The 12,979-nt window shown below is 45.8% G+C and overlaps 1 protein-coding gene across 2 annotated transcripts in view; it reads right to left on the reverse strand.

Moving 5' to 3' along the window:
• SYNPR (synaptoporin) overlaps positions 1-12,979 on the reverse strand; it is a 114,438-nt gene that overhangs the window by 58,493 nt on the left and 42,966 nt on the right. Inside the window, exon 1 of one of the 2 annotated variants that reach the window (XM_054076992.1) lies at positions 7,772-7,790. The exons of the other annotated variant lie outside the window; for it this stretch is intronic. Coding sequence (XP_053932967.1) covers positions 7,772-7,774 — 3 coding nt within the window. The 5' untranslated portion in view covers positions 7,775-7,790. Of the gene's footprint in view, positions 1-7,771; positions 7,791-12,979 lie in introns of those variants that run through there. 2 annotated transcript variants of the gene reach the window in all.

A 12,979-nucleotide genomic window follows, 5' to 3' on the forward strand; every position in this document is an offset into this window, starting at 1 on the left:
CACCAGGTTGGAGAAGACCTCTTGGTTCATCAAGTCCAACCATTCCTATCTGCTGCTAAACCATGTCCCTGAGCACCTTGCCTACTAGTCTTTTAAATACCTCGAGGGATGGAGAATCAACCATGGGCAGCTTGATAGAATCATAGTATCACCAGGCTGGAAATCTGGATCCATCCTGATCTGACTGTTTGCAAAATATCCCCTGCTTGGTTGGGGCGAGAGGCTGCAGCCACCCCAAGGCACTCGGTGCTCTGGGTTTGCCCTCATGGAAGTGGGCAGATAAACATGCCCATAAACCACACCTGCTTTTTGTTGCTGAGGATGTTGGGGCTACCTGCCCTTCTCCAAGCCCACGGTCTGCCCTGAGTGTCTTGGGGGAGCAGAGCCAAGCAGGAGGCTCTGCCTTCAGAGCAAGACCAGGGCGCTCTCTGCCAGTGCCAAAGCTTCCTCCAAGCCAGCCAGGAGGCACAGGGTTAGGGCGGGCATGCTGATGGCCCCAGACCCTGGCACACCCTGCTGCTGGTCTCCAGGCTGTGGCAAACCCTCTGCCGCCTCCTTTGCACTCCTTCACTGGCCAGTCTCTACCAGCGATGAGATCAAAACTGCTCAACCCAAACATGATTTTTAAAACAAAGACAGACGGGAAGCAGACAGATAAAGCAGCCCGGTTTTATTAACTGCCCAGTACACGGCACCCATTCTGAATAAACTGAAGTGCATATAAATCCATGATACCTCAGCTGTCTCAGTCTGCTCCTCGTCCTTTTCTATAGCCCTTTCTACCCCCATCCGCTAATCAGGCAACTTTCTAATTCTCTTTTATCCTCCAAACACACATCACCTCTCTTGGTAGGAGAAGCAATGCCTGCTGCTGCCATCTAGATGAGCTCCAACTCATTAGCTCTCTGTTTCTTTCCAAAATTTGGCTGAAAACTTATTTTCTCTTTTGCTCACACCTCTCCATTTTCTTCTCTTTGCTATTATCTCTAATTATATTATATCACCTTGTAATGATTGTAGTACTGGTGGGAATGACGCTCTGCAAAATTACCTCGTATTTGCATTTACATTTGAGCTTTCAATATTACACCAACTAGATATATAAAGAGGGGTGAGAAGGGAACTGACAGTTACTGGGGAAATTGCTGGCCATGCTTCTCCCAAACCTGGGAATTACTAATACCTTTCTTTCCCTTCTCCCCTACCTCCATTTGTCATCCGTGGCATGAACCTCTGCAGGCACTGACAGTTCTCTTCTCAGCCCAGCCACCTACGGCCACAAAACCCACAGTAGCACAGTAGTTACTCCCCCGTGAAATTTGGTTAAGACAGGCAAAGGAAGTTCATAAACCTATGGGGAGGAGGAAGGAGCTCAGACAGTGTGATCTTATAGACTTCATTTGCTTCAGAGATCAATGAGAAAAATACATCAGATCAAGAGTTGTCATCGATGGTCTGAGTTTCATGGGAAAAAAAGAAAAGGAAAAAAATTAGTGCACGCAGATTGATGGGCTAATTCATGTCATAGTCAAGTAGTTGTGGATTTGATGCCAACATAAGAACTGCAAGCAGTTAATCTCAGAAATTCAGTATCTAAACTCTGCATGAATTCCCCCCCCCGCACTATCATCACCCACTGAGTGGTAAAGTGCCCCCGAACTGAGTCAGCCAGCCCTCTCCAAACAAATTTCCAGCTCCACAAAAGATAATCTCACCTTGGGAGCTGACTTGTGAAACATTTTAGACAAGGTCATAAGCAGATGATCAAACTTTATGAAAATGCCCTAGGTCTTATCAGGGCCAATCAAGCTAAGACGGATCAGAGAATTGAAGCCTCAGCATTTCATAAATGAAAGAGTCGCCAGTTCCACTGGCTGTCCACGAGAACTTGTGTTTGGAGGACTAATTGCAAACCAGTATTTTTTTCATTGCTATTTTTCCAGAAAATATCAGAGTTATCACAGAGACATTATTCTCCAGCCAATAAAACATTGCTAATGTTGCCCAGGTGAACCATTTAGATCTCATTCACCTTTCCAACCAGCCCCAGATTGCAAACACATGGGTTTTGGGCAGCCCTGCGGGTACCAGCAGCTCCTCCTCCACACTGCCCTGCCCGCATCCCACCCAGCAGCTCCCATATACAGCCAGGCTCAACACTCCTGCTCTACATAGCTTTTCCTAGGAAAGGCACTCAAGAGCAGCAGGAGGGAAAGAATCTTTGTGGACCTCAGAGGTTCATGACCAGCCTGGGCAGAAAAAGGAAGGGGGAAGCTGTCTGGCACAGTGCAGCTGCATTGCAGCTCCATCACCGCTGCAAGGACTCAGCGCTGCTGGGCACCCGCCTGCATCTCCTGCACTCAGCAGGATTGGCTCCTGCACGCATACTTCCTCAGCCAAAGAGGAGAACGTGGCCTCTGACAGAAGCTGTCGCTGTCACACCACATGCATTTTGTTGATGGAAAGAGTAGACAGATGCTTTTTTGAAGGCAGAAGATAGCAGGGCTAAGAAATTGGGGAAAATACATCAGAGCAAAGCAAGAGTGTAAAACATTAAACCCCAAAGGCCTCCCCAGCCCCTGGGCTAGCACCAGCAGCTCTGCATTTCAGCCAATCAGCCTCAGGTCTGCAGGGCTCTGCTGACACACTCTGCCAGCGCACACCAGGCTCGCCCTGCTGCGCTTGCCAGTTTTAATTGCCAAGGAAGCGGAAGAAATGAGCTCTTCCCTTCCTCTTGTGTTAGCCCTGCACACAGCATGTTCTGTGATACAACGCCTTGCCAACGCAGCCCTCGCCTCTCTGGATGCAATAACTTGTTTGTGAGCACTGAGGCTCAGGAAGCCCCACGGAGCTGCCCATCCAGCCCTCCCCACTGTGCATCCTCTGGCATCTATAAAACATTGCACACGCACCATCTCAGCAGGGGCAGGGTAGGAATAGTAGGGCTTCATTTATTTACTTACTTTTACAAAGCACAGAAATGCAGACTACCCTGTCCAGCTGAGTTGAAGCTGGACAGCAGGTTCAAAATATATTTGCACACCGTATGGAGCTGCAAGAGCCAAGCACCACACAAGCCAAGTCACAACTGAATTATTTCAGCTGATGCTCACAGACAGGACTCATAGGCAAGAAAACAAACATCTCATCTGAACTAATGGCCCTCTCCAAAAGCCAAGCAGGTAGCAACCTACCGCTTCAAACCTCATCTAGCACCTGCCTGTATTCCTAATTACTTTTGGCCTCCTTTTGAGGCAATTAACTCCATAGCCTTACTCTGACAATTCCTCACCCCAAAAAGCAGTTCCCACTTTACCGGCACAGGGTTCTGTATTTGGATCTCAAGCTTCCATGCTTATTCCCTTTCTTCTACAAGGCTCCGCATGTGTTTGTGTCTGGGCACGTGTTTTCTCACCCTGATGAATTCATTATTTATGGGGCTGAAAGAGCAAAGCTGCTAAAATGGTTGTTCATCATTTAGCTCTTCTACCTCTCTCAAAGGCATAATAAACTTTATGGGAAAGCAAATATCAGACTCAACGGGGTTGCTTCAGTCTTACAGAGATGAGCTTGTGGATGCTGTGCAGAGGATATGCCAACGCTCGCTATGCTTCCTGCCCAGCATGGGGCTAAAACCCTCCCACCTGGAAGCTGCCAGGTTTCCGCTGTTCCCAGGCTCCCCAGCACAATGCCCAGAGCAGCCCAGAGTGGCACAGGTCAGTGTGTTCCATAGGATGCTCTGGCTGAGGCATGTTCCTGGGATCACTGGGATGTTAGATTTTAACAGATTTGGCAAATGACACTAGAGGGCAGAGCTGTTTACCCTCAGCACATCTGAGACAAGAAAAAAAACATGACTTTCAAGAAGCATTTCAATTCTGTACAATCCTATCTAACATCCAAAGCATGTTAATATGCAAAAGCTACTCAACATATTTCCACTTAGAAGTGAGAAGCGCAGGCATTAATGAGCCAACTGAGAGCCTCCATTTCCTTACTTTGATGGTCTTTCCTAAGATTGCAAGACCTCTAGGTGTGGGACAGCCTCTTGCCAAGGCAGCAGCACTGCCAGCCAGGGCCAGCCCAGGCACAGGGCAACACAAATAACGCCTGAAGCAGGAAGACAAAGCGCATTTCTTCCTGTTGCTGACATTGTTAAAAAGGCTTTACTCATCTCTGTTGTGATCACAGACCTGATGTTATGGACTGCACTGATATTCTGCTGCTCAGGCTTGTTGCCAAGTATCTCAACAGATGAAAAACACCTCTAAGGAGACAAAATCTTCCAGTCCCTACTTAGCTTTGGTTTTGAGCAGATGACAGCTCACAGGAACCCTTGTTGCTGGGCAAGCAGGACTGTCTGAGGGCAAATCGCCCCAGCCTACAGCAGAATCTATGAGGGAGCAACTCCACCACCCAGCACTACAGCTGCTGGACCTCAGCTCACTGTGTCTTGCTCAGGAGAGCTGGGAGGGACAGCAATTCCCAATCCTGACACACTTGTGCTGTAAAATGCAAAGGTGTTTGGACTGTATGCACTTGATAACTTTTTCATTCCACTTTGCTGCAGTGTTCTTGGTACCAACAGCTCCCTCGGACAAGGATGCCAGCCCCAAGGATCCCACTCCAAACCACTCACAAATTCTTTTTTTCTTCTTTCCCCAGTGCACTCAGTGCGCTTTTCTTTATTATTATCAAAATCAGTCATCCTGCAGGGCTGCCTGCTGTTGGCTAGGAAAGCAAAGGAGTTTTGTGTCAGAAAGTCACTGTTCATTGCAGAACCCAAGGAACTCATTCATGAAGAGCAACACTGCACTGTACCCAAGTACTCAGCTCTGCTGCCTACAATGGCTCTTATAAGAGAATCCCTCCTGAGAGAGAAAGGAAAAGGTCTGAAAAATATAACTCAAAGCACAATACATTAATGGCTGAGGCAACAACACAGAATAATGCTGGCTTTCTTGATAGCATCTTTTTTTAAAAAAAGTCTATTATTAATATTTAAAGAGAAGGAAGAAAATAAATAACTATATCGGTTTCAGTCTCAATCCCATTTTGCCCCTTGCTACAGCTACTTTATTCCGCATCTCTTCCTCCTGGGCACACCCTGCCTCTCCTTCCTTGAGGAAAAGCAAAACAGTGACTTAACTCTTGTGCAGAATTTGTTTTCCATGTCATCACAGCCAAAAGGGAAGGAGCCTCAGAGCAGAGGCCAGGCTGCCCATTGCCTCGCCTGAGGCAGGGTTAGTTCTGTCTCCTCTGGCAGATGTTCGTCGAACTTCTGAGCCCCAGTGACCGCACCTCCACAAGTTCTCAAGGCAAATCTATTCCAGTGCTTCCTCATCTTAACATTATATATCACTTAATATCACTTCTTCTCATCCCAACCACCACAGACATAGAGAACTGGCCATTCCCCTCCTTCCTGTAGCAGCCCAGCAGCACACAAAGCACAGTGATTTCATCTCCTTACAATTTTTCTTGAGAGAAAACAGCCTTAAGCCCACAGCTTTTCTCCACAGAGCTTCTATTCTCAGCTCCTTTTTGCTGTATCTTTCTGTTTCCTCAATCACCTCTTCCTTTGAGAATGAAGCCCAAATTAAGATGCTTTCTGAAGGTCTAACCAGCTCAGAATATAAAGCACAAAGGATTTCCTCACCTTGCCATCAGACTGCCCTCCCAGCTCACTGTGGCCCCATACCTATTTGGCTGCTTTGTGATAACATACTTGTTACTTTCAGTCATGTCACAACCAGACCCTTTCCTCAGAACTGCTCTCCCTGCAGAGTCCCACCTCAGGCTGTACTTGGGAAGTTGTTCCCTCACCTCCTCAAATGATGCTCGCACAAAGTCAGAGAGCTCCAGATATTTTCTCAGCAGCAAAGTCATCCCTTGAATAACCTTAAGGAACATCTTATCCCTTTCCGCTGGCCATCAGACTATGCATCACAATTTAATTATCCTAAAGTTTCTTGATCTCCTTACTCACTGGTCACTTCACCTTGCTTTGTGCATGTTTTCAGTCCCACCCACGTATCTCCAGACAGGAGTTGTTTGCTCCTGTGCTGCAGAGGAAACCAACAGCAAGGACCAGGCAGACCTGACTCACACAAGCATTTTACCTGTTCTTCACGCATCTGCACCAGCCGCACGGGCAAATTTGCTGCTTGCTTTCTCTTCCTTCCTTAAAATCAGTGGCTCAAACAGACTTTGCGGATGTTATTAATGCTCTCTTGAACTTCCAGCCCACTTGACCTAAGCTCACCTGCACTGACTTGGGCATTCAGGGGCTGGTGGTTTTATTTCATGCTCACAAACCCCAAACTCACTGCAGGTGTGGCCAAGCTCCTCCTCAGCTCATCAATTACCAGTCCCTCCACATCCAGCTCACAACAGGCTGTACACAGCTCAGCAGCTCTGGGTTTGTGCAAAACTTGAGCAACATTTAGGTTTGTGGATAAACTTTCTTCCTTCCCTACTGTTTACTGAGCAATTTGGGATGCAGTTATCTTCTTCAGAGTTGGGCAGAGCATGAAGATGGAGACTGTTCCTATTCCCTGGAAAGCAGCAGCAGTGTAGAAATACAAGATGCATTTCTTTAACCAGCTGCGTGGTCATCCTTCTAACTGTGAGTGGTTATCACGCACAGTGATGCCAGCGCACTGTGCTGGGCTCATTTAACTCGCACACTATCTCCAAGTTTTCTGGGAAGTCTCACAACCAATCAAAAAAACCCTTCCTTTTTTTCATAGAATCTGACTCTGAACTACAGATCGTTCAGGGGAAAAAAAGCTGATGAAAATTAAAGTCACAAACTGTGTATGTATATGAGTAATAAATTCAAAAGCAATACAAAAGGATGAGCTCCCTCCCAAGCAGAACACAAAATACTAGCAACCCTACATAAAATGAAATTAAGCCAGACAGTGTTTAAGCAGCATCATAAAGATAACATCCCTCTAATGTTAATAACCAGGACTGAGTCTGGTTCAAGCCACCCTCCAGGTTTTAGTATAGAGCAATTCTCAACTCTAGCCCAAACATACCTGCCAAACTTGTTCCTATGCACTCGCAGCAAGTCATGTGGTGGCCGTGCAACAAAATATCTGATTTACACATGCAAATTTTAATGAAAATCATAAGCACACAAGTAGCTTAGACAATTTTTCAGTGTGTGCTCAGAAGCTGTTTGACACTTTAATCATTTTAAGTGTAAAGCATCCTTTTTGTTACCGCAGAATTGCGGTCTGTCATGAGGTTATAAATAAAACATACAAGTTGCAGTCTGAGGAGTATGAACCATGAAAGCCAAAGAAAACCAAGGCCTGGATGGATTTAGAAGGAGTAGACCTATGTGAATCATTAGTGGTAAACAAGAGTCTTCAAACAATTTAATGCGTGGATTTCTATGTGTGTGCATTTGGCTGTAAGTTTTATCATATTAAACGTGACGTGCATAAAACATGCTTATGCAATATTTAGGCATAGCTGGCCATCCAGGAGGAGGTTTTGAAGGAGTGTGCAAGTTTGCTGGTGACACAAAACTAGGAGGAGTGGTGGATACACCAGTAGGCTGTGCTGCCATTCAGTGAGACCTGGACAGGCTGGAGAGTCAAGCAGAAAGGAACCTAAAAAATTCAACAAAAGCTAGCGTAGGGTTCTACACCTCAGCAGGAACAACCCCCCTGCACCACTACAGGTCAGCGGCTGACCAGCTGGAAAGCAGCTCTGCAGAGAAGGACCTGAGAGTTCTGGCGGACAACAAGCTTACCATGAGCCAGCAATGTGTCTTCGTGGCCAAGAAGGGCAAAGGTATCCTGGGGTGCCTGAAGAAAAGTATGGCCAGCAGGGTGAGGGAGGTTCTCCTCCCCCTTTACTCTCCCCAGGGAGGCCCCATCTGTGGTCCTGTGTCCAGTTCTGGGCTCCCCAGTTCAGGAAAACCAAGGAACTACTGGAGAGAGTCACGGAGATGATGAGGGGACTGGAGCATCTCTCTTAGGAGGAAAGACTCCTGGAGAAGAGAAGAATGAGAGGGAACTTTATCAATGCTGATCAATATCTAAAGGGCGGGAGTCAGGAGGATGGGGCCAGAATCTTTTCAGTGGTGCCCAGTCGCAATGGGCACAAACTGGAGCACAGGAAGTTCCACCTGAACATGAGGAAAAACTTTTTCCGTGAGGGTGACAGAGCCCTGCAATATCTTCTATATCAAAACCTTCCTGGATGCATTCCTGTGCAACCTGCTTGAGGTGAACCTACTTCAGCAGCGGGGTTGGACTGGATGAACTCCAAGAGAGCTCCTTCCAACCCCCACCATGCAGTGCCTCTGTGATCTGATGGCAGAGAAGAAATGGACCCAGGCCTGTAGGCTGAGGAACATCCCCTTTCTATGCAGACAGTTGTGTGAGGCAGCCAGAGCGGCTAGGCAGGTGGCGGATAAATGCAAGCATCCATGCAGTGGAGATGGGGGGCAACAGGCGGTGGCAGCAGGCACGGGTGGTGGAAACTGCAGCCGCGCTCCTAGCATGCCAGCAGACGTCAGACTACTCTCCCTGTGCCTCTGGGTGGCTGCCTCTGTCATCCCTCTGCCTCCCATCTGCAGCTCACTGCTTCTGTCTTATCCAGCTGCCTAGGCTTTCTTAAGAGTTATCTCATCAGTTAGGGAAAAAGAAAATTATTAAAGAATATTGGATGTGGCATTTAAAAACCAAGAGTCACCTTGTAGTTGTAAATCCACATAACTGACAAACCCAAGTGCTCCTTCGCACGATAGCGTAGGCATTTTTAAATTCAGGAATACCAGCTTCAATAAAAACATGTTCCATACGAAGGAAAAAAAGAGGTAGCTTTATTTGTAATGTAACTATTTGATTCTCTTCTCAAATATTTGCATAGTTTTGTTTAATTTTGTAGAAACCTAAAATGGAGACTGAGATCAAAGAGACTGATTTCACTAGAGACGATAGGTTTCACAGAGCTCTGTGAGGTTCTACCATTGCCTGAAGATGTTTTAATGCAAGAAAGATCTTTACATTTCCAGCCTGCCAGCTTCAGTTAAGACTAATAATTACAGTCCTAAGTGGACTGCTGGTTCTTACCTGAACCGTGATTTTAACACTCAGTTTGGAGGTGACAGCTTATTATTTGCACTGAGCAATTTGGGGCAGGGTTAGAAATGTTTGTATCAGCCAGGTTACCTACAGCAGGCATCATCTTTTGGACTAACTCGAACTGCAAATACTCCAATGTACCTTGAGAACAAAAGTGGGAAATCAGAAAAAAATCTGTACTCCTATGTTTATTTCAGCCAGTCATGTAATATTATTCTACTTTATTAAATTTTCTTTCCACTGTTTCTATCTGGGGTTTGCTGGATCCTCTGTATGAGGATTGTCAGTGACAAAATTCAGTAATATTATGCAGCATATGAGTTCAAACATGCACAGGCTTAAATGAGACCTTACAGACAGTGATACTAAGGGGTACCAAGATGAGTGCATTCACTCAGCTTTGGGAGAACTAACATTGTTTGTGACTAAACCTAGTTGCATCAAAATCAAGCAGAAGTCAGACTCTGCCCTCACTTTTACATCCATTATGAGGGAAACAAGCCATTACTCATGGCATAGGATCCCAGCCAGCCCTCTGAAATAACCATGTCACTACAAAATTAAGTACAGTTATTTCTTTTTTAAACCACCATCAAAGAAAAAAGCCCTCTCTAAAAATCAAGTATCGTGTTTCCCAAGCCGACAGCTAAGGCTCTCTGCTGCCAGCACGTTTCCACATTAACACTGAGGAGTGAAATGCATTTCCCACAGGGAATGTCATGCATGGCCGAACCTGAGACCACACATCCACACACTGGAAGAAATCTCTGGCTTCTTCTGCACTGGTTTTCCCTGTATTTCTGAAGCTTGATTATTCTGGAAGTACAGTGTCCAGTCACCAGCCACTCCAAGCCAGAGCAGGGTGGCTGTACTGAATCTTCAATATTTTGGCTAGTTAAAGAAGTAGAGCACAACACTTTTGCTCTCTCCCACTCCTTGAGGTTGGACGCAGGAAAGGCACAGAAGCATTGAAGCTGCTGTACGCAAGACTCCTGGCAAGGCTGGCTTCACTGCCAGTGGGGTTTATGCTGGTGCCAGCCCACTCCAGCGCAGGAGCCTCCCAGGAGCGCTCTGGGTTGGCCCAAGGCATGGCAAACGCTCTCCACTCCACAGGGAATCAGACCTAGAGGCGCTTTGTGCAGAGGAATTTGTTCAGAAATCTTCCGTGCTACAAAAACATGCAGTTCTCAAAGACGTCAATCCTCCAATCAATATTTTGTTAAACAAACAAACTTATTTGTTCGCCAGATCTTCCTCAGGTATTTGGCAGCCCCTTAACCTGTGAGATGCCCACAGGCAGTGCACCAGTGCTGGCTCAGCCACAGGACGCCCTAAATCTGCACTGGAGCTGGTCAGGTGCAGAGCAGCTTATGGCGAGGAGATCCAGCTCCACCTACAGAGATGACACTGCAAGTTACGACTCCTCCAGAGCCTGGTTTGCTCATCACTCTCCTCTTCTGCACATCTGCCCCATTTCCCCCAGGTTTCACCTCAAGCAGGTCAGCAGTTCCAGTTGCCATTAAGGTAAACCACTGCTCCGTTAATCCCAGTCCCAGTTTGGCTTGTATGGAGATAACGTCAGACCAGGGCTTCCTATAGGAAGGCCAGGGTGGATGTGTCACCCGAGTCACAGGCTAGCATGTTTTGGAGGAGGTGATATACAAAAATAAAACAGCAAAGGCTGCCTCTTCCACAGAGCTTAGAGCAAGCAATAACATAATGCAGGTATTTAGTGACCTTGTCATTGCTATAATCCAGGCAAAGTCCTTATGGTGCTTTGATTTGAAAGCTCAATCCTTGTAAACAAGTTGGCTGAACTAAGGATACAGATAAAGGCAGTGGGAAGCTCTTCCTCTGCAAAGAGCAGAAAACAGTTTGTCTTGAAAATATTTAATCACAAAAGCAGGGTTCTAGTTAATTAATTTCTTCGCAAAATTTTGGAAGGGATTTCATTTCCCCTTGAACTTGACATGAAAGCAGACATCACATTTGGGTTAACAAGCACCAGAAGTAAAACCAATTAAAATTTTACCATCACTGAAGACAGAACCGACTGGGTATAACAGCCTTCCGGATTTTCATTGATGCGATGATGAAACACAAATATTTATGAGCAGAATGCTGCCTCCAACATCATTCAGAGAGTCCTTTTTGTGCTCCAACCAACATGTCAGGATTACAAGAGAGAAGCCTTGCAACAGATAAGCTCCTCACCTTAGCCCTCCCTGCAAGGCAGACCTCAGCAGCTGTACTTTAGGACTACGCGTATCTCTTCTTCATCAGTGTTAGGCAAAGGCAAATGAAAAAGTGAGACAGGATAATACCACTCAATAAAGAAAGAATGAAAAATCCAGAGATAACTTTGAAGTGATGAATCAAAACTAGTGCACAGAAAGATGCAAGAGAAAGCCTTATTTACATCACAGTATGAGGCTCGTGCATTATTAAGAGAAACAGCCTTGAGGTCCCAATAGAGTAAAATCTCCGTTACAGCTGAGGCTCAAAAAGAAACTTCTTGCCGGTATGTCATTGAAAGTCTGAGAACTGGCCAAGAACTGAGCCCAGATTTCTCACGTTTCATCGTGAACACATCCTTCCTATCAAAGGAAGGCTGGAAGAAATGCCCTGGCAGTAGAAATCCATGCAAGAAAATGAAACCTACCTAACGAAGAAAATATTCCTCCACGTCTGTGAAATCTATTACCACAGGTCAAGAGGAATTTGTCTCGTTGTCTCATAAACACCATGCATGCCTCACACCGCTCTGTGCTACCTCAGCAACGTGTTGTGGGGGTCTAAAGGGATGTGGAGAGAAATATGGCAATTGTGTCACAGCGCCAAGCAGCTGCTCCATGGCATTCTCCATTGGGCAAATAGGAATGGCCTTCCGGGGTCAGCCCACAGGCCCACCTACCTCAGTGTCCTTCCTTCACATTGCACAGCTGAGAAATGACCAGTGCCAGCTAAGACTTAGGATGACAGAGGGAGGGAGAGAGAGAAGCAGGGAAGGACGCACAGACAGATTCTCACTTTCCCCACTTTTATCAATGTGCAGGTGAAAGACTTGCTGAGATGGAAACCATCTTTTCTTCTCTCTTCCCTTCCTTTCCCTTCCCTAAATCTGCCTGCTCCTTTCGCTTTTCCTTTTGCCTTTTCCCTTTGATGCTATTATCAGACAATAACTCCTACAACTTCACTCAAGCTCTCTCAAATAAAGAGCTACTGATTTGTTCAGGACGCTGCTTTCTAAAAGACTGTTCAGCACTGCCTGCTATTACATATCTAGTTTTACTCAAGTCATACATTTGAGCTGAAGCATTTGTCTTCTGCACCATTTGAAATCCTACAGCAATAGGTGCAGCAGTACCGTTATGTGGTTATGGCTAAAATAGTTTTTAATTTTTTTCATGTACTCTATTGCACACTTCTAAAGTTCAATATAAAAGCTACTCAGTTTCAGTTATGTCAAAATACACTATTCTAAGACTTACAGTCATCTACTTCAAACTTCTGTCTTATTCATAGCATGTTACTCCCATGAAATAAATAGAAATAAATAGTCGGGGTATGAAGCACTGCTTTACTTCTACAGAAGTAATAGGGCTCCATCAGGGAACACACCAGGAACAGGTTAGATAAAGCCCTGTCAGGAACAGTTTAGGTTGATCCTGTCTTGGGGCAGGAGAACAGACAAAATGAACTTTTGAGACTGTAAAGGGTGAGAAACAGCTGAATCGCACAGAAAAATTATTACTCCTTTGGTGGACAAAATTGAGCGATTACCTCATTATCTTTGTATTTCTCTAAATGAGAAGAGATCCTGGAAAGCCAAGCGTGGTCACACTGTTGTGGAAAGAACTGCTCATAAG

The sequence above is a fragment of the Cuculus canorus genome, chromosome 11 (assembly GCF_017976375.1).
Source record: "Cuculus canorus isolate bCucCan1 chromosome 11, bCucCan1.pri, whole genome shotgun sequence".
Lineage (NCBI taxonomy): Eukaryota > Metazoa > Chordata > Aves > Cuculiformes > Cuculidae > Cuculus > Cuculus canorus.